Consider the following 26,739-nt stretch of genomic DNA (forward strand, 5'->3'; position numbering starts at 1 on the left):
AAAAAAAGAGGGTATAGATACCTCACCAAATTTTTTCTTCTTTACCAGCTGTTGTATGTTTGAAAAAAGAGAATGGACATGAAAAACATTTTCAAATATGTAAGCTGACCAGTGTTTTCAGAGTCATTGTTGATACTGAGGGACTCCATTTTCAAGATTAAGCTAAAGTATTCCAAAGGGAATTAGTCTACAAAAGGGCACCAAGATGAGTCAGACTCACCAGAAACAGTTTTTAGCAAAGAAATACATTATATACAGAAAATTATAGTTATTAGTTACAAAACTGTCACTAATCACTTGCAGAGTTTTGTTCTAAATCTGTAATTCTAATGCATCTGATCAACTTACAGTGTGTGGAGAAGTTGTAAATTACTGTGCAGCATCCATGTACACTTGGAAGCAGCAAACTGCACTCTGACTATGGAAGTGTGAGATAAACCTGTTTTCTCTGGGAATTTTCTCAGTCTCACACACACAGTCATTCTTCCTCAGCTGATCACAGCTTGAATTTACCTGACTGATGCAATGGATGACAATTTCAAACATCACATTTCTTTCCCTTTTTCTCTTTTCACGGTTTCTCCTCTGATGTTTGAGCATGCATTAACAATGTCTTTTCATTTCCACGTAGCTGCTCTTCCAGCACTTCCAGACTACAATCTGTGCTGACAGCCTTGCAAATGCAACAGAGCAAGGAGCTGTAGGAAGCCAAGTTCTGCTGAAGCTAATTGATAATAAGATGGGCCTTTATGATTCTCAGTTACCCTCCTGGTACACATGGATTTTACAACAGAGAACAGATGAAACAGCAGGTAGGGTTGCCAGATCTCCCAATGTAGCTGAAAGCTGCTGGGTGAGATTCCACATCCTGAGTCACAATATGGGTTGAATGTGCATCAGGTGAGGAGGAACTGTCACCATACAAGACTGCAGCTTAGCACTCACTTTATCACAATAACCAGAAAAATCAGTGCTACTGCACCTGGCTTGTTCCAGATGCCCAGGGTCATGCAGAGCCTGGAGCTAAGGAGCAGCAGAAGCAGCAGGGCTGCAAACATTCAACAGCAGAAAGCGACACTGCAATCACACCAGTGAGCTGTGTTTTTTGTTGTTGTTGAGTGTGAAAGGTTATCTTGCTGGAATCACCAGCTGTTTTTTCCTTTTCTTGTGCTGCATGAAACAGTCTATTAGCTGATTACATACAAAGACCTGATTATATACAAAGAAAAACCTCACCAGCCTTATTCTTCACAAACTGGAAAAATGAGAAAAGAGAAAATGAGAAAAAGAAATGAAATAGAACAAGGTGGCAGATAGTGTTAGCTTAGGAAAGAGGCACAGAATGATTCAAGACCCTGGTCTACATTCATGTCTGTTATGTTAGCATCCCTAAGATTTAGCTCCTCTTTACCATATGTTTTACAAGTCATGGAGTCAGCAAAATAAATAAATAAAAACAATTTTTTGTTCAAGTCCCCTCAGTATACAAATATCAAAGTTATGTCGGATAATCTACTGACCAAAATGAAGAAAAGCTAAATAAATAATAAAACAGAAAACATCTTCACCCCTGTTGCACACATTAGCAGTTTCCACACTTCTTACTGAGTGAGCGGAATCCTGCTCCATCAACCAAAAATCTCATTACTCTCTTCCAGGTACTGATGCATACCCCATTGCAGTGGCCACAGCAAATCTAGGGGACACTATTCCAGAGGGAGTGCCACTGCAGTGGTTTTACATGGAGAACTTCAACAGCTTATGGTGATGATCAAGATGCATGAGCCCAGGAGTGAAAGTAGGGACACTCATGGGAAGTGGAAGAAGAGACATCTGCCATGATTTGGCTTAATTTATAGGACCGGAGTTCTACTGTGTATTTGCTGATAAATATAACATACTTGATCAGGAAGAATGGAAAGGTGTCTGATAATGCTGGACTTGTGTTCAGTTTTCAGACTTGAATCATAACATGGGCTTCCAAACAAATCTTTGTAAGAAAGAGGCACAGGATAGAAACTCTCTCTGCAACTGTTGGCAGTGCGAGGGTAAACTGTAGTTAGACAGTATTAAAAAGCAGTAGCATTTTATAGTATTTCTGGATATATGGATATATAGTATATATCCATTTCCTATACTATATATATAACTATACATACTATATATATATATATGTATATGGTTATATAGTATTATATATATTATACATATCCAGTATATACTATAGTATATAGTATTTCTGGATATAGCAGATATCCTGCAATACCTGCTTCCCCTTTTCAACAGCTTCTGAGCCTCTCCTTCTTCCCTTTGAACTATCAGGCATGTTAGCAAGAGTCTTTTCCACTCCCTGCTTTAACTGACCGTTCCAACTAGGAGCACTGGATGAAGAGACCTGAGAAACAGCCCAGCAACTGCAAGTGACAGAAGTCTGATGCATGCAGGGCATGCTCTGCTCTCCCTTGCTGAAAGGTACAAGTGACTCAGCATTAGCTCAGTAATTGTTCTCCATGGAATTTGAGACATCCCACTTCCATGCATTCCTGCCTATTTCAGCATGAGGAGGAATCAGAGACAAAGAACACTCAAACATTGCCCTACCTCTGATAAATATACACCTCCCATCAGCTAATGAATAAGACATCTGTCAAGCTTTGCCTTGTGATCCTCATCTATGGACACAATCATTGTTGTTGTTGTTTGTTTTTTATTTTATTTTTTATTTTTTTATTTTATTTTATTTTGTGTGTGTGTGTGTGTTTAATAGCTGTTGCCTGTGCCACAAAGACATGGCATTTCATTAAGCACGGGGTAATAGCCTGATTCCCTTGGAGACTTACTACTGGAAAACAGAACATTTCCATTCATAAACAGGCAAGGTCACCATGCACCATACATTCCTCAATGCACACATTCATTTTGGAATTAATGCTGAGGTAATTAAGGATCTGCTCATTATACATTTCATATTAATGCAATAACACAACTTCATATAGAACTAATTTTACAAGATCTGAGAAAAATCAGTATTCTGTTACATTTTAATGCCATCTGTTCATCTACTCCAGAATACATTGCAAAAAAAAAAAATCTGATTTCTAATCATTTTAATATATAATTTTATTCTTCATGTTTGATTTAGAATTTGAAAAATTCCAGACAATAAATATTTTTAAAAGAACACACTAAGGTATTTGGTTCCTTCACATTGCATCACACTTTCATTACTTATGATTGTTTTTTTATTCAGCAGGAGTTATCTTCCACCATATGCACATTTACGTACTATGAAAAAGGCAGTTTCACAGGTGTAATGCCTCAAAGCTTAAACCCCTATAGATATAATAGATATATTTATTTTTTCACAGATTGTGCTAAGAGATACATGAAGAGAAATAAAAAATTAAACAGTGTTTTTGAAATAAATTGCGTAACGTACTACCAGAAATCAAGAATCCCCAGAGGACATTACCTGAAGAACCTCGGCATTAGGCAGTGCAACTCATTTGTAACAATCTAATTCTCTACTTTCATCTTATTTCATCCTAAATAATATTTTTATCTGCTTGTCCAGAATATTTAGAAGCTGGCAACCTGGTTTTCTCTGGTTTGTCTTTCCTGAAAAATTTATTTTCTGGATGTATAAATTAGAAATTCCAGAGGATAATATGGGTCAAGGCATAACGTAGAAGAAGAGTTAACTTTTAAAGTGGATGTGTGATTGGTCAGTAAATAAGATTACATATAAAAGTAGAGAAAGTATTTTCTCCTAAGAACATATACAAGAAATGTATTGCATTAAATCCAACATAATGTGGAGCAAAAGAATAATGATGCAGAAGAGATCAGAAATTATACATACATAAGGAAGGGAAGGATCTTAATTCTAAATTTTCTGTGCATACTCTAATACACGCATTCTTCATCAGTGATTATAATCAAGAACATCAAATGCAAATGTTGCATACAGACTTGGAATAAGCTTTCTTGCATTTTTATTTGATATGTAGCTCAGAGGTTTGCCGAACTGGAGAATGCAAACCAAAACTGTAAATGGCAAGTGTACTCTTTAGACTGTGAATAACTCATTATGTGGTTTATAGACATGCAGATGACTTAACTGGAAACAATCTGCAAAAATGTTAAGTTAATGCTTCTTGCACTCTTCACCTACCAAGAATGAATTTCTGTAACTAACAATATAATCTCTAGAAAAGAAAAAAACAAACGCTGTCAACGTTTCCATATGGAAATTGTCTTTGACAAGTCAGGTTTCTGCTTTGGAGAAGCATTCTTCCTCTAAATCCTGGTTTCTACAAAGCCCGTAGCTGGGATCAGCACCAAAAGCAGTTCTTACAGGTGGAGTCAAGGGGACTTGCAGAACTGGGAGACCAGCCATAGTGCTTTGTGGCCTTCCTCCTGTCATGATGGACTTTTCTGGAACCATTTCCTGATTGGTCCCTTCTGGACAAGACCACTGAGGGAAAATACACTGCACAAACGTGCAGTAAACTTCACCTCAGGCCTGACTAAATGGGATCTTTAGAAGCAGTGTGACCCTTACTGCAAGAGACTGTTGAGATGGTTTAATTGTTCAGTTCTAAACGGACCTAAACTTTGTTATTATTATTAGTTTTAAATGAACATTTTAAAGTGCCTGAGCCTATATGTTTTCTCAGCCTGTTATTTTGGTAAGGGCCATCCGTGTGTACACATATACATTTCTGCATACTTTCCCCAAGGAGGACTGTTGTACTTTCCTATCCCATGCATGGAGGAAAACTATTCTTGAGGTTATTCCATAGTGTTTTGAGCCCCACCACTGTTCCTTGGACCACAGCATAGCACACCTGACCAATTCACAACAGGAGTTCAAATTTTTGGTTGCGTGAGATACAGACCCTGTAAACTGAACCAGTCTGCTAAACAGAATCTGCTGTTCCTTGAACTTACAATACCATATTCACACCCTGCTGATTAGCTGAGGTCTACTTATACATTAACCATGTATAACAGTGCCTTAGCACTGGGGAGCTCACTTCTATATCAGTAACAAAAAATGCAATTATACTAATCAAAGTAAAGATGCTCTCTTCTTTTAGAGACTATTCAGGACCTAATCCTTAACAAGAATCTTTCTTGGTTTTGGACAAAGCCCTCATGTAACATGCTATATCTCTACAAAAGACATAATATCTAGGTACGTAGAAGAAATGTAGAAGAAATATGAAACCTTAACTCTTTGGCCCTCTCAGTCTTCCTTGAATGGAAGACAGCTGTGTTCTCACAGGAGCCAGTTATCTTATTGCTTTATTTTTAAAAGAATAGCATCAAAGATGCATCCTTCTTCCTCAGGGGTCCTGGATGAGTTGTGATCATACCCACTGAGGTTTGTTTTTTTTTTTTTTTTTTTTTTTTTTTTTCTTCCTTTTGAAGGCCTACACACTTTCCTCTTCCTTTTAGTTGTTTGAAAACAAGTAAACTTGAAGGCTCACTGAAGCTGTCTGACAAAGGTTCAAGGAGAGGTTATCAAGTCCTGTTTGCTGTTGGCATGCCTAAAACTGCTGACACATGCTAGGAAAAAAAAAGGGTACATCTAGTACAGCTGCATCAATAAAACAGCTACTAGGGAACATCACCTAGAGCTAACAACAACACTAAGATGTACCGACAAACTGAAGAAAAAACAGTAATACTTATATAGAAAATGCAAACAAAGCATGTAGAAGTCCTGGAAAATAGCTTGGTTCCTCCTCATTTTCTAAGTTATTTGAAAGAAAGAAAACCACCACCACAACAAAACAGAAAAAAAAAATATCAAAATGCAAAAAACCATGCAAGCATGACATATTTGGGACTTTGCTGTTTGATGATGAAAACCATTACCCACAGTTGTCAGTGATGAAAGCTGAAAATGTTCATTGAAAGGAAAAGTACTGAAAAACTGTGCACTTGACAGACTTGCAAAAAAGCAACTAGCATGATGGTTTCCTTTTATAGCACTTATGAATGCAAAAGTTCTCTTAAACAGGAAAATAATCTATCATCTGCTGAAAATACAAAAAAATCAAACTGTTGTTGGGCATATTAAAGATTTTTCTAGTTCATTGTTTGGATGCCTAAATACAATAGAGAAAAAAGCCTTCTCCAAACTCTACTTGTTTTTTGTTGTTGTTGTTTGTTTGTTTGTTTGTTTTTTAATTATTATTATTTATTATTATTATTATTATCTATAAGACCTGTTTTGCCTCCAACTCCAGTAGAATTGTTTTTCCAGTCAAGTTGTACTCAGAATTTTAAAGCAATGCTCTAAGGATATGTTGACAAGTCTTGGATTAATTTCAAGTGATTTCTTGCCTCCTAGGGTCCGATCTGTTCCGTCCTCTCATTCCACATTGTCTACATACAAATTCACGCTAGCAGGAAGCATTAGCATGAACTCTGCCACTTATCACAGCTGGAGGAGTCTGAGCAAGTTCATGACCTAACCACTGGCTTAAGCTCCTGAGGACCCGGAGTCCACTCTAGATAACTGGTCTACCAGTGTCTTCTTACACATTTCTACATTTAATGCAACAGAGGCTTTTGACATCCTTCTAATACTAGAGATGTGGTTCTCACTGGAGAGGGAAGCCACGTGGGTGGAAGTCATAAAAGTCTGTACTTCAGTTCGCAAGGCAGATTAACTTATGCTGTCTGCAGCAAAAGACCAGAAGTTTGGAAAACTCCCCCCTGCTCCCCAAAACATGACGGTATTTTGTCATTTCCAAAGTGAGGTGAAACTATAGCTGACTTTAGAAGATAGCAGATGCCCTACTGTACTGCAGCAAAACACAGACACTATTTGTTGCCCCTAGGCTTCTTCTGAAGCAAGTTTAACACCTTAAGTGCAAGGAAAAGGGTGTAATGGGCTCACTCGGTTTCAATATTGGAATATTATCATTCAATTATCATTCAAACATAAGTTTTGAAAGTGAGGAAGGAAAAGAGCTAGATAATGAAAACAAAATGCCACTATTTTTTGTGCCAAAAAGGACACTTCCTAACATGGCGTGTTTTCAGAAAAAAAAAAAATCTCAGAGAGCAATACAGAAAAAGGAAGAAAAAAGGTATATCAGTACAACGTAAAATCCTGTATCACACATCTAAATGAGACAGATTCAGATTCATGCATGCTTTTCATTTTATAGATAAAACAAAAATTATGCAAAGATTACAGTAGATTGTATTTTGTTCTTATAAATTGAGTAAAACAGAACTCCTATAAGCATACCAGATTAAATGGATTTCAGACTAGATTTAAGAATAAAATATAGAAACTTACCTTGCATTTCAACATGTTGGCCACTCTCTCTTGCATTGATTGTCCAGCCTTTGGCCTTACAAGAATATAAACTGCTTTCACTTCAGGGCTGGAGCGCAGAAGCTTTTCCACCAGCACTTTGCCCATGAAACCTGTGGCTCCTGTGATAAGTACGGTCTTTCCATTGTAATAAGCGGAGACCGAAGACATGGTGCTTTCTTTTGTTGTCCTTCCTTTAACTGCCTGCAGGAGGTACCTGAGAAGATACAAAAAGCAGGCTTTTGAGATAAGACAGATCAGTTATTAGGGAATTGTAGTCAGAGATAGGTTTTCCCAGTCTGTCAGCTATAACAGCTCATAATAGGTCAGTCAATAGTAATTTTAAAGATGAGTTTTTTCCAAGCCTTTGTTATGAAGAGAAACACATTTATCTCATTCATTGTTAAGTGCTGGCCATGAAGATATGCAGTTATCCCTATGAGACAAAGTAGGAATCTCCTCACAAACACTGCAGGCTCAAATGCTGTGTTTTCCTGTGGAATTCCACTGTGCCAAGGTACTGAGTTTGGTACATGGCAAGGCTTTAGTAGCATCAGGGCTGCGGGAGTGGCCTCTGTGAGAAGAGCCTAGAAGCTGCTTCATTAGATCAGAGCCAGTTCCACACAGCTCCAAGAGGACCCAACTGCTGGCCAGAGCTGAGCCAATGAGTGACATTGGTTGAGACTCTGTGATAGCAGATTCAAGAAAAAAAAAAAAAAAAAAAAAAAAAAAGAACAAAACACACACACTGCTGGGCAACAGCAGCTGGAAGAGTGAGGAGTGAGAACCAACACCGAGGACCCCAAGGTCAGTGCAGAAGGAGGACAGGAGGTGCTCCAGGCAGGCAGCAGCAGCTGCCCTGTAGCCTGTGGAGAGGCCCCCTGGTGTAGCAGGCTGTCCCCCTGCAGCCCATGGGTCCCACATGGAGCAGATCTCCATGCTGCAGCCCGCGAAGGAGCCCCTGGTGGAGCAGGTGGATGTGGCCTGGAGGAGGCTGCAGCCCAAAGAGAGCCCCCACAGGAGCAGGCCCTGGGCCGGAGCTGTAGCCCATGGAAAGGAGCCCATGCAGGAGCAGGGGGCCTGGGGGGAGCTGTTGCCCGTGGGGGACCCATGCTGGAGCCATCTGGGGGATGGACCCAGTGGTACAGACCCATATCTGGAGCAGTTCTTGAAGAGCTGCTGCCTATGGGAAGCCCACGCAGGACCAATATGGGAAGGATGACATCCCATGGGAGGGACACCACGTGGAGCAGGGGCAGAGAGTGACCGTGAAGGAGTGGCGGAGACAAAGTTTTAGGGACTGACCACAGCCCCCACTCCCCATTTCCCTGCACCAGTAGGGAGGCGGGAAGAGGAGTGGGGATGACACAGACACAACACATACTTATTATTAACAAGTAATAAACATTACTTGTTAATTACTTGTTAATAATAGGTAACAAATTACATCAGTCTCCCTATGCTGTGTCTGTTTTGCCCGTGATGATAATTGTTGAGTGATATCCCTGTCCTTTTCGTCATATTTCCTCCATTTTCCTTTAGAGGAGAGGGAGTGAGAGAATGGTTCTGGTAGAGTTCAGCTGCCCAGCTGAGTAAAATCACCACAGCCAAGCAGCCTCATTTCTTGTCAGCTATCGCTTTGCAATGTGCTCAGTCTTTCCCTATTGTCATTGCTTGCAATGAATTCATGAAGAACACGCTTTTTCATGGAAGACACAGTACAATGACATTGCTCTGCAAGACTGCAGTATAGACCTTGGGCATAGGTCATCACCTATTTGATTGTCTGTTAAAGCCAAAACTCATTCCACTAAACTCTAAGGAACATAAAAGTCATATGTTTTCTTAACAATCCATGAACAGTTTAGGTTTGAAATGCTTGCTAGAGATCTTTGACCCCTTCCACTGACTATACAAGGGGGCTGACATGACTAGGCTCCCACACGAAGTGTCCCGGTTAAGTATTTTTTTAATTAGATACAATTGTCTTAGGCCTGCATGTCACCAGCTATGCTGATTCAAACAAGGCTGAAATCTGAAATGAATCCTGATGGAATAGCCATTCTCTTTAATAGGCTAACTCATGAAACCCCCACCTATCTTTGACGTGCTACAGAATTCACAACATGTTCAAAACACTTCCATTGCAAGTGAAAGGATCGCATAAAATAGAAAAATGCTTTGAAACAAACCTACTAAATTCAAAACAGAAACAAGAGGAGTCACTCAAGTGCCTGAGAACCATGACAGCCAGCAATATGCCCTTGTGGCCAAGAAAGCCAACGGTATTCTGGGTTGCACTGGGAAGAGTGTTGCCAGCAGGTTGAGGGAGGTGATCTCCCTCTTCTCAGCCCTGTTGAGACCCCATCTGGAGTACCATACACAGTTATAGGCTTGCCAGTACAAGAGAGATGTGGAATGACTAGAAAGGTCCATTTTAACCTCAACCACCATCTGACAATTTCCAGGTCTCCCCTTCTGTAGGGGAGACCTGGACAACTGTACACTAATTCCTCAGCTGCAAAAGCACAAATACATAGAATCTGCAATGTAGCATTTGTTGCACTTTTGCAGTCTGCCAAGATTCCATTTTCTCACCCACTGTTCTGCATTTCTGAGACCTAGTAAGCCATTCAGATACAGTTAAATAACTGAACTTAGAGCACAAACTGCGAGTCTTCATGCAGAAACACCTTATGTGATGTATGGACCAACATAGCTGAACAAGAGCAAAGAGTTTAAAGCACCCTAAGAAGTTTGAGAACATGTGACGGTAGGTTAAATTCCCTTTATCACATGGGATTGTGATAGAAATGTGTCTTGTCCACTGGCCCACACCTTCTGACATCTTCCTAAGGAACAAGTGAGGTATCTCACCTGGAAAATTCACCACCATTTATGCGAACCACGAAGGACAATGCAGATCATCCTTACAAGGTATACATTGTTCACTGCAACAACTCAGGAATGCCTTTAGCTGGATTGTTTTCCCAAAGACGTAAGCACTCTCAACAACAAAAAACAATCCACAATCTGTGTTAGTGTGCTGTCATTATCCACATCTACACTTGGTGCATCTACCCATATCTGACTTTTCATTCTGCCAGTTTTCACAGTAACTGTATAGCTACATGTAAAACACTAAAAACATATTTCTAGTAGGCTATACTAGAGACCTAGCGTCTAATGAAAATACCCAAATTTCTATTGAAAGAAATCTAACAAATCATCAGGTGTACCCCCAAGTTTAGAAAGTGGGTCAAGAAGAAAAACTTCTGAAGGACAGTATTTTACATATTATTAGCTGTGGGTATTCTGGCTCAGTGAATTCAGGTATTAGCCTACTTTCAGATATGACCTAGATCACAGCTTAAATGAATGTAACAGGCTTGTACAGGCCTATTAAAAACCTGTTTCTATCAAAGACCTGGCCACTTGGGAAGAAGGATAAACAGGTTAAACTATTAGATAATTATTTATAATAAAAAGTCATCTCATTCAGGTTGGGAAAGACTAAGTGATATTGGAAGACAAATTTAAAGAACCTGAAAGCATGTGGAAGGGTGTGCAATCCAAAAGTATGTGCTAGTTCAGGCAAATAAAGATGGAGGTGACAAAACACTTAAGAGTATGACATGTCCTGCAAAGTAAACAAATTAAGGAGAAAAGTCCTTAATCTCTACAGGCCATAAAAATTCTACTGAGCATAAGGAAACAAAAAGAGGAAATGTAAGACCATTTTCAGTCGGAGGATACTTACTTTGAACTCACTTTCTGAAGATAAGATCTAACCTAACCTCAACCTAATAATCTGCTGGAAAAGAAGGCAAATTTTTGAAGTACTTTCCATGACAGACTTGGAGATTACTATAATATTTAACAATAATTGGTCTCCTTCCCACACTTTAGTAGCACAGAAGATTTCCAAAATGCATCATTACGTGTTAATTCTTTGTATTACATTTACAGACTACTGCAAAAATAGCTGTTGAAGTTTCCAACCGTGGACATAAATTTATTATGTTGTTTCATGGGGGTTCTCTGTTTGAGTTATCCAAATTGGCTTTATTTGTTTTGGACAGATGTTTGCTGCCTTCTAGAAGAATAACGAAAGAAGAAATAAGTCATACTACTACAAAGCATTACTTAAAATTAGCCCTGCACCCAGAATTCTTTAATGATTTCTGGAAAGACATCTGACAGGTATTCCCATACAGTATAAGACCATCTAAAATGTCTGTCTCCAAAAAAAAAGTCAAAAAAATAGGAAAACACACACAAGTATGAGCATCTTCAAAAACAATTTTGATATTATGGCAATGGAAACAGCAAACAAATCTAAAAGTGAACTTCTAGAGCAGATTGCACTTAGTTATTTGCTTAACCTTGTAGGGTTAGAAGAAAAGGTAAGAAAAAATAAACTTTGTTTTCCATAATAATGCAGTCCAAGTCAGGCAGCATATAGTTACCAGAGCCAACTTCAGAGCTGAATCAGGGTGCTCAGGACATCATCCACAATAAAAATCCATGAGGAATGCAATCATATTTGCTTATTACAGGATCAGGTTTATGTCTCCCCTACTACTTTTTCCCCTTCCTAATTTAGATTTAGAAAAAAAATAAACAAAAACAAAAACACAATTATCTTGCACCCAGTTGATGCCACAGTAATCAAAGAGAGTCTTGTATTTGCTTAATCTGCTTGAACAAATTGATGTTTTGAGATCATGACACAAATAAAAACTACAATTCTGCAATCCACTGCATTCAGGCAGATCCCTGAATCTCCACAATTCTAACAAATTTAATGAGGCTTTTTTAAAGAGGCTTTTATTAGGTTCCAAATTCAAATGCAGATTCCAGTTTTCTATTCAGGATATGCCCTTAAAAAATAAGTTAATTGTCTTTCAATGTCAGGGAATATTGATTTATTTTTTTAAGAGTTTTATTTTTAATGTATTTTTAAGAGTGTGATTTCATAGCAATATGTATTCTTCTCTGATTTAATGGATATTGTCTGTTCTTTATAAAGAGAATGCTAACAAAGTTTTAGAAATTTTAAGAAACAAGGGTATTTCTAGTGTCAAAAGGTGTGATTTAAGCACTGCCTGCTGAACCTTTGGATGCCTATTTCAAAGTACAAAGAACTGCTTACATTCCTTTCGGATTTTTCTATTTATTTGAATGTAATAATAATTATATATATACACACACACACGTTTCCTGCAGAAACTTATACTTTCTTCTTCATTTTAAGGAATAAGCAATCAACACTGGGTATTAACTATTTCCCAACCAATTAAACATGTGGTAAGAGAAAACTATTTGAAGTCTAAACCATAGTCAGGAGTTCCAGTGAGCTGACCCCATGGAGCTGAAGAAGGAGAGCCTGGGGTTCCTGTTGCTTCCAGAACTGACTGGCATTAAGAAAGCCACTAAATTGTGGCAAATAGCCCACACACAGACTTCCTGAAGTCCAATTCAGGTGATTAATTGCAGGCAACTCATACAGTTTAGGCACTAATCAAAGTAGGACAGTAATCACTGGTGCCATGCCATTTGAATTACTGAACACAGCATCTTTGCAGCAGTAGACATCTCACGGATGCTGACTCATTTCAAACTATAATGTGGAAAAAAAAAACACACACCTTTTAGACACACAGCTAAGAATCACACAAGATCTCCTGTAGACACAAGTACAAAAGCTGCTCTAAAGGTAAAGCTCTGTTACTGATACCTGTACCAGTCTCCTGTACATGAGACATAAAGGTTGATCTGCAGCACTACATTACAAAGCAGTCTTATGCCAAGGGCATATGCCAAAGGGTGAGACAAGCAACAGAAAAAGATGGACTCCTATTGACCTGATACTTTGCTCCTGCAAAAGAAAAACCCACACAAACTCAACAGAAGCATAAAGTAAAGCTTCGCCCGCCCCCAAGAGTGGATACAATTGAGCTGATATTTAACAAAACAACTTATATCCCGTGCTTCCTGTACTTTAACGATGCCAAATCTTAGGATGGTGCAATGCCAGAAGTTAGGCTGTTATCAAAGCGACAGCAATACGAAGGGAAATATATATCTGAATCTCGTTCACCGTTGCTACTCCTGCTGCCCAGAGTAGGTCCATGGCTACAGAATATTAAGAAGAAATGGCAAGATGGAGCACAAACAGCAAGAGTTAGTTATACCAGGTCAGGCTAATATATTTCTCTATGGTTTTCAACACTAAGATTTCCATGCCCTACTCAACTTGGACAGGGGCTATCGCACAAGCAAATCTGTTAAGATATTTGCCTTTTCAACTCAGCAACACAAAATGAAAATCAAAAAAGAAAAAGGAGAGAGCTCAGAGCAAGAGCAAAGACAGTATGCAAATCTATGTATGTCTAGACCCAAAAGTGGTCTCTCTGCATCTCTTTCTATTTAGTCTGGTTTAGAGGAGTTTTCTCATGTCTGATGCACTTTCACAACTTTACCTAGGGATGTAATTTCTATAAACAAGAGGGTCAGAATATCAATATTAAATTTTTAGACATATAAAGTGTGATGAGCCATCTTTTAAAAATGTAATAAGAAGCATTTTTAAAACAAAAATACAGACAGCATGATTCCTTCAAGACAAAATATTTTTGGTCACTTCTGAATATAATTTTTTAATCCTGAAAATATCCCATCATACATAAGACAGTTTTCTTTAATCAGGATTCTGGAGGATTCATAATTAACCTGGGACATTCAGAGAAAGTAAAATTCCAGTATTGCTTCAGATAACTTATACAGCTGAGGTCAGAAGCAGCAATACAAAGTGGACACAGACTTTTTCAATCTCATCAGTTTGCTTCCTTAGTCTATTAACCGTTTTATGAGTTTAAAATGGACCTAATACTGGGAATGCCTGAATAATGTATCTTCATACAATTGCCATCATCGCCCTCCACTCCCCCCCCCCCCCCGCAATGTGTGACAAAGACTCCACAAAATCTACACGTAATTACAATACATAAAACCAATTATTTCTAATGTGCATGCTGTCTAATGTGCCCGAAAACATCTGTGTATAATTTATTGCTAGTTAATCACCAGCAAATAAAGAATCCCATGATTATGACTCGAGCAGTTAGGAACAGCTTGACCTTTTCACTTTGGTGGTCAGTAGATGCTGTACTTGAACAACAAGCAGTTTTCCTCCAACATTAACACATAAACAGAAATTACATGGTCTGAAGCAAATCAGTATAATCCAAGAAGAACATGTATATGGATGAAGAAGCAGAAATAGCTGAAAGTTAGACACCTGCACACCAAGTCCTATGGAGCAAAAGACTGAAAAGACTGAAAGAAAGCAACTTTCTAACCGATCGATTCCTTCAGAAACACAATTGTCTGTTCTGTGCTTAAAGAACAAACATTAAAAAGACAAAGGAAAAATGTAATAAGCATCTACATATTTTATTTACACACTTGTTCTAGAAACCATAGGATGTAACAATGGCTGTCAATTCACAATGAAATCTTGAGTGTATGCAAGAGCCTCTGTTGCGCATGCTCTGTCATTTGATATGTTTTATATGGATTTCAAGGTTTTTTGATTACCAGGCTCTACTTCAGAGATTTCACAGATTATTTTTAGCTCCAAGACATCTGGAAATAATAGAGCATGCTATGGTCTTAGAGTCACACAGCATGGTCCCATACTGTGCACGCTAGCAATATCTGAAGTAATGACTTGCTTTTCATCATAGTGTCTTATCTCCTGGCTTCTTGGTAACACAAGGAGTTAGTTCAGCCACTCAGCTCCAATGACTTGATTTATTTGGCCAAATTCACAACCAGTGTAGTACCACATCAATGATGAATGTTTCAGCTGGGATTAATGAAAAATAGTTCTGATTTAAGCCTTTACATTAAGAAGATTTTCTGCATTTTCAGTAACAAATAACAGTATCTCAGAATATGATAGGATGTTAGTTCAATGTTGCACTCCATTTGTGACAACAAATGATGTTACATAGTAACAACAATGATGCGCTGAAGTTATGTAATATATTGTTGAAGGTCTTTAGATACATTAAAGTTTGTGACACTTGATGTCTGCAAAGAGATAGAGGAGATTTTAGAAAATGAGGCAAAGATGATGTTAAAATGGTGTAGGAACAAGTTAAAGAATACTTATGGGTTGCTGAATCTCCATAGTTAATAACATTATTAACCAAGAAACAATAAACAGGCAAAGATAAACCTTCTCCCATACAGCTACAGAATTAAAAGGAAGGGCATAATCCATCTTGTGTATAGGTACTGATGATGCTACTAGAGCTCAAAGAAATAAAACCCTACAATTCAAAGATAGGCACATTCACAGCCAGACTGAACTCCTGATGATAATCCTCTTTACAAAAGAGATTTTGCTTCAAGCAATTTACACCAAATATGAAGTGTTGTTGCTAGCAGCCTGAAGGTTAAATCACTTTTCTCCAGCTAATATATTTCAAATCATTTTTTGTTTGCCATTAGTACTGACTCAATTCCATAACACTGTAACCAAGTAGCAACAAACAATAAGAAGCTCCCATTGCTCCTGGGAACCCTTCCCAACTTGAAAACTGACAGCAGGTTTGCCATCCATTTCAATTTATAAGTTAAATCTAAAGAGACAGGGCAGTGTAACAGCATAGTAAAGAGCTGCAGACAATAAGCAACACACACAGTTTGCAAACTCCCGAATGTGACATGGCACACGGACACACTTTCAATCCTTTTGAAAGCACTGAGTTGGGACTTGTGGGCTAGCAATCTGTAGTAATACCCAGATATAGGACTAAAGCTTGAACCTCCAGATTTTGTCCTTGCTTAAGCACTACCTGCACAGTTTCACAGATTATCCGACTCTCCCAAGAAGTCCTAACTCTTTTTGACTGCTGTTAGGAACTAGAGCAGAACAAATAAAACACAAGGATCACTGATGTGTTAAAACCCAGGAACAGCCTCTTGACTTTTCGGAGAAACCTATTCATCTCTCTCAGCATTGCAACACCCTCTCTAAAATTAGTGAAAACTGAATACAACTTACTAGGAGCAAAATGATAAAATGATCATCAAAATGCTGACCCCTTAGTGACAATGTTTTTTTTTTTTTTTTTTTTTTTTTTAAAGAAACAAAAATGAATGCTTATCTAAGCCATGCTATTTTCCTTTTTTTTTTTTTTTTTTTTTTTTTTTTTTTTACAGCTATATGCAGTAGAAGCTGTAAATAAAAAAGATTAGTATCTTTGTACTCCTATGCAGACTTACAATACATTCCTGTTAATGTTAAGCTTCAAAACAATGCAAAACAGTGAAATGACTGAATGACACTAGCTACAAAACAACCAAACAAAAAAGCCTGTAGGAATTCAAACACACAGGTTTACCTCCTCTAGTGTCTGATGACCTTAGAATCCCCTATTCAATCTGTTTGGATTTCCAAAGCCTTTTTAAAGGCTTTTATGATAAATACTAAAGAAAAATCTTCTTTAGTATCTCCTTTAGTAATATGCATGAAAATGTGCATGCAATGTAAACACATACTTTTGTTTAAATATGCACACACGCACAGAAAACCACTTTTAGGTTGTAGACACAACAATCTTGTTAACTACATTTCTCCTTTAGTCACAGCCATTTAGGGGTTATCAAAACCACAACTATCTTTTACATGCTAGTAGATCTACAATACCTATTACAGTAAATTTTCAAACTATAACTGAATACTCCTTTTGCTCCACCCCCCATCATAATGTCCAAACTCACCAACTACTCCCCTATAAGACATAGGAAGTTACTCATCAGCTGAGAAGCTCTTGATACGTTGTCAGCAGAACCTCTTGATGAGCTTAGATATTATAGTAGCATAGCATATACTGCTTAACAGAAAAACAATGTGAACATACGAGGAACTCTAGCAGTCCTGTGACAGCAAGATAAAATGAAATTTCACACTTTAGATCTCAGATCTATCAGCATGTAAAAATTACGTGCTGTGTTTGGCCTCAGACTTAGGTTAATTAAATATTTGTAATTTTTTTCTCTTTCTGAAAGCTAAGCTCAGTATTCTGAGCATTTTGATATTCAGATTTTATTGAAAAGGACAGCTAGAACCCTACTCCTGCCTCCATGGAAGCTGAATGATGAAAATGCTTGGAATATTTCACACACACACACACGTTTTCTTAAAAGAATGATCAGAGGAACGTGAGAGCCTACACTATCAATTTCATGACACAGCACGTATACACATTTTCAAAACCAAAGATATAAGATACCATCTTCAAATAATCTTTTCAAAATAAAACCAAAACTGTGATATTTACCTTTTAATCTGTATGTCTTTTACATCATTTGTTCATCAAAATTCATATAGGCTAAACAGAAATGAGTAGTTTATTTTCTCCTTTCTCCTACTTTTCTCTATTGCTCACACTTAGGGCATTTGATGGCACCTGGCTGAGAGAGGGAGTTAGGAGAATCTTATCAAGTAGAGATAGAGTGCTGACAGCATTAAAATAGGATGCTACTTAGTGTCTTTACTAACTATGGTGCATTGTGAAAATTAACTAAAGCAAGAAGCCTTCAGCCCCTTACCAAGGTCAGTCTCCTAATAAGAGTGTGAGCCTATCTTTACCTTAAGAAACTATTAGGAACTGGTCCTGTGGATGGACAAGAGCCAAGGAGCAACTGAGTTTGCACAAAAACAAGAGGTCAACTAGCGGTGACGAGGAAGATTCAATCTTCATCCCCACAACCCCTGATGACCACCACCAGGATACACTGAGCAAGTGCAGATGGGAGGGTTTATGGAAATGACTTATTGGGACTAATTTAATATGAAGTGGGGACCGGTTGTGAATATTTATAGGTGCATTGTGAAACTTCATGCATATGTAACTCTGCTGCATATACCCACAGCAAATTGCTGTGTCAAGTGCGCACGATGTTGGTGGGACTACCCCCTGTGCTGCCCAGCACTGAATAAACATACCTACTTTACAATCTTATTGATCGTGGATTCCATTTTCTGCAAGTCGCAGCCATCCCACAGACAACAGTATTGGTCTCATTTGTTCCATCCAGCTATCGAAACAGGATAGAAAGTCTCTAGGTTTGTGCTATATATCACTCTCCTGTGAAGTGAAAGTTCTCAGTAGACAGAGGAGGATAAAGCCCTTCAGGAACAGGCAAGAAACACAACCAGAGAAGCCCATGTGGGTGTTTACACTCTTTTAGTGCACACTGTTAAGCCACCTTACTCTGCAGCAAGATAGAAAACTGGAGTGCAGCAACAAGCTCTGCAACAGGTTGCTGTGCCCCCTGTTTTGTTGAAGATAATTCTGCCACTATCCATATTTCAACTGTAGTGCATTGTTGATGCATTTTCTGCCACAGTCCTGAACACTAAAACAATGATCTTGCAGCATACACACCTATACTAAGGCAGCTACAGCAGCTAACTCACAGCTGTGTCACCGCATGGCAGGACACTGCCACATTGTTATTCTCATGGAACAAATGCCACAAATTAATATCTCATTCTCCCAATGGAAATGCATAGAAACCAAAGCAAGGGAAAACTAGCAAGCCTCCTACAAGGACCCACATGTACAGTATTGAGAAGGACAGAGGAAACACCAGTATGGGCCCTGCATACTTCTGGAGAGAGGGTGAGGAAAAAAGAGCAAAAAAATACAGAATACAAAACACATACAAATATAAAGCATCTTATTTCTTGTGACAGAAAACAGGGAGACAGAAAAGAGACTGAGTCTCTTTCAAAGAGACTCAGGGATGTTTTTGCCTCCCATCATACCATTCGGGTACACTTCCCCTGCTTTATCTGACTGCCCCTATGGCAATGCAAGCACACTCCTGACCTCATTAATCCTGGAAGCTATTGCTTCTAACAAGACAAGGGAAGCATGAAGTGATGATGCATAGTTGATTGCCTCTACTGCCCCCAAGGCTATAGGATGGCTTGTAGCCAGGGGCTGAAATCCTTGGAGGCTGGAAGTGCACAGGGGGACTACTTGACTTGTCTTTGCTTCATCTGACAGCAAACATCAACCCAAAAGATAGGAAATTTTTGGGTTTTTTTTTTATTTGTTTTTCCTGGGATCAACAATGCAGCATGAAGGCAGCATGAGCTAAAAAGGTCTTGTTTTCTCAAACAGGGAATGTAGAAAAGCCCAGCTTAGCCTAAACTCAGAAGCTTCACTAACCATGTGAAAACAAGCAGTGTATATAAATAGATAGCTCTATTAACTTGGGTGAACGTATCTTGGATGTTAGTTTGCTGCTACCAATAGAAACAGGAAGAAGACACTACAAAATATACCTTCTTTCCAGAAAATGTGAAAATGGCTTCAAATCAAGCCAGCAGCAAAGAGAAATGTTTGTAGGTCTCTCCATGATTATTATCTCCAAGTCACTCTCTTTAAGTAGAACTTCCCATTCAGCTTTTATCAGCAGGCCTTCAGCTCTCAACAAAGGAAGTGTGCAAATCCAGGAGACCTCCTTGGTGTGCTATGTCCCAGAATACTCACAGCAGCTTACAATTACTGTATTTCTGTGATCTCTAAATGTGCTAAGCCAAAATTCTCTTGGGTGATAGTCTACCCATCTTCATCATTGATGGAATAAAAACTGAACTCTTCTTTAAAAAAAAAAAAAAAAAAAAAAAAAACTTTCCCTATGACCAACAGGAGACCAATAGCCGAAAGAAATATAAAACAACTTAAAGGGTCTCCTAATGTGCCTTTGAAAACTAGTCACTTCTTGTGGTGTTTACCAATTGGCTTGCTGGTAACAGAGTCTACTAACATGGAACATGAGTAGAGCTCACAGAGAAGGTAGGCTTTTGTCGAGTGAATGCTAGTTCAAGAAAGGAATTGGACTGAGACCCCATCATTTCTTGACATCTGACAACATAAACACTGCCAGTCCTTAGAGTAAGCCAATGAAATATTTTAAGATTTAAATTTAAAAGTGCATGCAGTGCCATTCGTAAGGTGTCAACAACATACATGGTCATATTTACTGTTAGAAATACATAAAAATATGTTCTCCCATCCACCACTCTTCCCTTACATGAAACCCAGCTATGAGCAAGCAGAACTAATACTGCTAAAATACAGTGTCTCAATGAGAACATTTTCACAAAATCTTCCATAATTCAATGGGCTGCACTCCTTATGCTAAAGGAAACTTTTACTTCTTTTCTGAAGGTTTGGGTACTCCTTAGCTGTTGGACGCTATCCTTCAGCAATGCTAAAGAGACTGAAGTGAAAGGTCAAATACAATGCAAATAATTCTGTCCAGGGTGGGGAAAGTGGAAAGCTTGTATTGCCATTTTGAAATCTTTTTTTTTTTTTTTTGATATTAATCTCAGCTAACGTATTGACAACTCCTTTGCAGGGAAATTCAGAGAGATGAATATTATTCACTGCTTTATGCAGAGACAGTATTTTCAGTGCTTTATTAAGAAAAATAAGATTAGTTAGAATATTGTTCTGGCCACATTCCCTCAGCAGAGAGCATCACTGTGTGGAATTATCTGGATCCTTTATGTCTTGCTACCTCTTGATCCTTAGAGGCTTTTTAGAAGATGTTAAGGATTTCTGACTCTAATTATTAGATCTCTCCCTCTTCTACCACAAAGATAACATTTTCTTTTTAGTTTTGTTTCTGTTAAGTGAGCTTGAGTATACTTTTAAAAATAGGGATAGAAGTAATATTCTGAAGCAGAGATATACCCCCAGCAGAGACTAAAGATTTGCTGCATCTCAAGCTCTATGGGATGGGAAATATGCAAGCATAATGGTACCAGTCAGAATAAGTCTCTGATCACAGCAGTCACCTAAAAGTTACTGGAATGGAAATATTTTTCTAGATTTGCATATGTAAATCAGTAATACAACAGTCATAGCAAACACAGCATAGCCACATTAATCCATTGCTTACGTTCTTATGCAGTGGTTTTACTCGAGTGGGCAGCCAAGCTCCACCACAACGGCTCTCTCACTCTCCTTCCTCAAAGAGGAACGGGGAGAAAATAAGATGAAAAGGGCTCAGGGGTTGAGATAAGGACAAGGAGATCACACAGTAATTATTGCAATGGGCAAAACAGACTCAGCATAGGGAGAAAGTAAGATTTATTACGTATTAGTAACAAGCTAGAGAAGTGAGAAACGAGAAACAAAGGAAAGAAATCAAAAGCACCTTCTCCCCACATCCACCCTCTTCCACCTCCTCCCCCTGAGCAGCGCAGGGGAACGGGGGAATGGGGGTTATGGTCAGTCTACAGCACTTCTCTGCCGCTCCTTCTCGGTCACTCTCATCCCCTGTGCTGTGGGGTCCCTCCCACAGGATTCAGTCCTTGATGAACTAATCTGACATGGGCTTCCCACAGGCAGCAGCTCTTCAAGAACTGCTCCAGATATGGGTCTGTAGCACAGGGTCCATTTTTCAGGAGCAAACTGCTCCAACCTGGGTCCCCCACGGGCAGCAGCTCCTGCCAGGGCTCCTCTCCACAGGCTAAAGGTCCACCCTGGAAAGGTCTGGCCTGGAATCTGCTCCAGCAGGGGTCTTCCACAGGCCGCAGCCTCCATCAGTGCAGGGCCACCTGCTCCACTGTGGTCTCCTCCACGGGCTGCAGCATGGAACCCTGCTCCACCGTGGTACTCCATGGGCTGCAGGGGGACATCCTGCTTCACCATGGTCCTCACCACAGGGGACTTCTGCTCCGGTGCCTGGAGCACCTCTCCCCCTCCTTCTTCACTGACCTTGGTGCCTGCAAGGCTGTTCCTCACTCCTCTCTCTCTCCCAGCTGCTGTGTATCACAGCGTTTTTTTTTTGTTTTTTTTTTGTTTTTTTTTTTTTTTTTCCCCCTCACTTAAATATGCTCTCACAGAGGCGCAAAGCAACATCGCTTATTGGCTCAGCTCTGGTCAGCAGTGGGGTCCTTACCAAACATGGGGTAGCTTCTATATCCTTTTCACAGAAGCCACCCCTATGGCCCCCCACTACCAAAACCTTGCCGCTTAAGGTTGCGTATGACATCTTAAAAATTCCTTCTTTTGTTATTAATGCATTCACTCATATACTGTTTTATACATATTAACTAATGATCTGAAATACCCTAGAGAAGCTAAGTAGATGTGTATTCTGTTATTGCCATGATTAGAAGTGAGGGGATTCACAGTGGCTGTTAATGAATTTGAGTTAATGAAGCATTGCCAAGCATCCACTTTTTTGCTTTTTGTAAGTTGTATTCAGTTATTTGAGATTGTTTAGGTCAAAGGGGGGGGAAATAACTTCTGTTTCACAAACCGAAGAACAAAACAGCAAGAAAAAAAAAACATGGATATTGTAAAAATATATTGCTTTCATCAAAATAATTGCTTCTGTACTATAATTTCATCACTATTGGCCATATCTAAATATGAAAGCCTTAAAAAAAAAAAAATAAAAGATTAAGAAGTGACTAATTTCTATCCTAAAGCCTACTTGCACTTTTTTTGGGTACTTTTTCTTTCTCATACAGCTACTCCTCTTGTGTGCAGTCCAGACTGTGGATTCCAGGAGGGTATTGACAATGCTATGTAGAAGCAGCCAAGCTAGAATATCATAACAATACTTTACAAGTTAGATCTTCTCAAACCACAAGTGAAATGCGCTCCTTAAATCTCATCACTTAGTTTCTGTAGAAGATAGGCAGTACAGCCTGTAGATTTCTCTCCCCACAGTTCTCGAAAACAAACAAACAAACATTTACTCTTCAGATAAAGGGAAAACAGCAGGAAGAGTAAACTGAAGAAAATTCCTTGGAGTTACTGAAAGCTGTGTTAAAGGAACTCTGGTCAGCACATCAGCGGCTCTGAATAATCAGGCAGCAGAGAGCTCTGGAGCACTGGGAGTCTTTCAAACGTGCTTCTCTAAGAAGACAACAATAAAATGTAAACAGAAAATGCCTCTTGGCTGGCACATACTGGCACAGAGGAAAAAAAAAATCTCCATTTCCACATACAGAGACTGATTCCATCCCCCCCCCCCCCCCGCCTGTTTTCCTGTATTTAAATGATTAAAAGATGACAAGGCACATTTATAAAAGTTCAAAAATCCGATATTGCATATAACATAAGTGCAACAACAAAAAAGGATAGTCAGATTGTACTAATGTTATCTAATACAACCCGTGTCTTGAAACAGAAGGTAGATTTGGGAAAGAACTAATTCCATGAAAATACAGTTTCAGATCTTCTAAATGTTCAAGAAAATTGAGCTTAAAGCACTTGAATGATCCTGTTGAAATCAATACCAAATTCAAATTAACGCACGTTTTTCTGCATCACAGAATACCTTCTACTCCTTAAGCTCTCCATTCAAAACTTACATGCTCCTGCTCTGAATAGAATGCATTTTTTTTCTATTTTTTACTTCCAATGATCAGTAGTTAAAATATTATTTATTTGATAAAAATATGTCCTAAAAACTAGATGCATGTGCTGACTTTCCATAGCTCATGAGATTCATATCCCTGTGGAGCAACACCCAGCCAGCCTCCTGCCACCAGGAGGATCCTTGCCCCTCGAGCAGGAAAATGTAACACTATACAACCTGCGTACTGGCAAACATTATAGGTTGATTAACATCCATCCATCCTCAATATGCATAAGACTGTCCAAAGCCGTGAAGGTTATACTATTAAAGCTTGATGTGGCAAAATAGAGCTACAGGAATACGTGTACAAAGGCATATGACATGTTTCAGATGATGGATGTCTGGTATGCCCAGATATTTCTACTGCAGCATCTGATCTACACACATGCTGAGCCTTACAGTTAACCGTCTGTTCAAAATGAGCAGCTTTCTCTCAGCACTCTTCTGCTAACATAGATGTATGTAGCTACTGATGTTTCAGAAAGTTAGTAACAAAACATACCAGAGAAGCAATATCTCAAAATAGTTGGAATTAACTAACTCTTTATGTTATGTGCACCAGTGGTCTCGAGCTTTGGTACAGGTACAGAGTGACTGTGACTTTAAACTATAACCTTTTTTAATTTCTTATTTTGAGAAGCCTTTTCCCCCTCTGTAGCAACTGTTGTGCTCCAAGGTAAATTAGCCCTATTGTGACTATTAGCATTAGCATTTGATCAAATATCTCAGTAGAAATAAAGGGCCACTGAGGACCTTCCTAGATAGACGAATTTATCTATATCATTGAAGAAAAAATAACTTACTACTCACTTCCTATTTATAATTTCTTATCATATTTTCCAGGAAATTATGCGCTTTTTGACTTTTGTATGACCTCACGATTTTGGAGACAAAGCTGGCAGATTATAAATTTCAAGTAAATATTACTAGTTCTGAAACTCTATTAATGTATTGCTTGGTTTTTAATGTAGTTGCACTGGAACATCCAGAACAGGCTCACCTGTTCTCTACCTTACATGTCTCTACTTTATGTACTTTAGTTTTGACATTCAGAATAAGCCCAACAGCCCTCTGTTAATTAATTTGTGCCAATCAGAACACAAAAGATTTACATCTCAAGTCAGATCTGTTAGGCCCCAGGTCTTCGCAATGCACTGAAAGTCAGTCCCACGTGGTTTCTGTCCTCAGCCCAAACCCCATAGATGCTGTGAAAACATTAAGTGACTGTGTAACAACATGTGCAAAGCAGGCTACCTCTCAATAAACAAACTATTATGAGTCTCTTCTACTCTAAACTGGAACTTAAGTGTATCACAAATTACGTAATTGTCACAATTCTTCAGACACAAGCTGGACTGTACAATCTCCAGAGTTCCCTTCCAACCTCAACCATTCTGCAATTAAAGTTTCCTAGTTATTCATACAATGAATGGCCTGGAGATGTATAGAAAATCATATTATTACTTAATCTAAAAGTATTGCCATATTTGCTGGAAACCACCCAGTCTAGAATTTTTACTGCCTAACTTTGGTCTAGATAAGAGTCCTATTAAAAAGGGCTGAAGTGAGCAGATTTGTAGATTGCCAGGCTTGAAAATTTAAACCAATATACACCTTAATAAAGCAGGGAATGTGTTGCATGTATTCACTCTGGTCTTGGTACAAGAAAGAAAAAAAGTTGTCTTATTTAACAGCCAAGACACACACACTGACCTGCCAAAAAGTAAGTAGGACACTTCCTGCAATACAGAGATAGTTACCAAAACAATCACACAGAGTAAGGCTCCAGCTCAATTACACATTTTAGGAATATTTAGGAATAAGGTTAAAATATTCCCTTTTTTTTTTTTCTTTCCAGTTTAATAGCTTAAATGTGGTACCACTCTTGGCTGTGAAAATGATGCAAAACAGAACAGGAGAGGTGTTTCACTCTTTTCAATAGTTTATTTCTTAAAAATCTCTGTAGCATAGAATCTTATTATAGGAACAACTTCCCCCCCTTCCCCCCCCCCCCGGTCAAAACAGCCCCAAACTCAGCATATTCGGTTTCCTGTGATTTTTTTTCTGGCTGAGTACTCACAGTCTAAGAGGGTCTCCATTATAATTTTTGCCAATTCCTGTTCCTGACCCCTTTACAATAGGATGACTAGGGTGAAAAAACACATGGCAGTAAGAGATATAACGTGACCTATGAATCCTCAATTCATCAGAATAGTGCTTGAAGTCACAGGAAAAAAAAAAAAAAAAAAAAAAAAAAAAAAAAAAAAGAAGACTGAGGCTGCCTTAGTTTGTACTGGAAACCAATACATAATTTTTGCAGGTTTTAGGAGATGTAATGATTTTGCCACCACATCCACCCCCTTTGATCTTATATCAAACACACACTGAAAAAACATGGATCTTAACAACCAAATGGTAGAGACTGCCTGGACTAGGTATAGCCCTAAGCAAGCAGAAGAGAAAAAAAAAAGAAAATCATGCCTGTGTATGTAGCACCATTCTTTCAACAGGAGGAAAATTAATAAAATTAACAACAGATACAGTTGGGACGTGGTAGGTGATTCATGACTGGAGAAAAAATAAATTTTAATGTTATTTGAAGATTATTTTAGTTTAACTCTTTAAAAATATATGATAAAAAGGCTGCCATCATGACAGACATTTCACATATAAATAGAGGGACTGAAGACTGTGCCATATAGTGACGTTGTGTGCCCAAAACTGAAGTAGCATTTTAATAGTTCAGTAGTAGTTAAATTGAGTATTTCATAGAACAAATAGGTCATCATCAGAAATTGACTGAAAATGAAAACTAGGAAGAATATCCATGATCTAAAAGAAAGGGGATGAAATAGAAAAGAAAGCAAAATAAAAGCACCTTTTCAGAGGCAGGCTTACCAGTTGGCTGTGGGATAGAC

At 38.6% G+C, this 26,739-nt stretch overlaps 1 protein-coding gene across 1 annotated transcript in view; it reads right to left on the minus strand.

Moving 5' to 3' along the window:
• FAR2 (fatty acyl-CoA reductase 2) overlaps nucleotides 1–26,739 on the minus strand; it is a 153,557-nt gene that overhangs the window by 71,991 nt on the left and 54,827 nt on the right. The window contains 1 exon segment of the mRNA XM_032199490.1: nucleotides 7,325–7,559. Coding sequence (XP_032055381.1) covers nucleotides 7,325–7,513 — 189 coding nt within the window. The 5' untranslated portion in view covers nucleotides 7,514–7,559.

This window comes from Aythya fuligula, chromosome 1 (assembly GCF_009819795.1).
Source record: "Aythya fuligula isolate bAytFul2 chromosome 1, bAytFul2.pri, whole genome shotgun sequence".
Lineage (NCBI taxonomy): Eukaryota > Metazoa > Chordata > Aves > Anseriformes > Anatidae > Aythya > Aythya fuligula.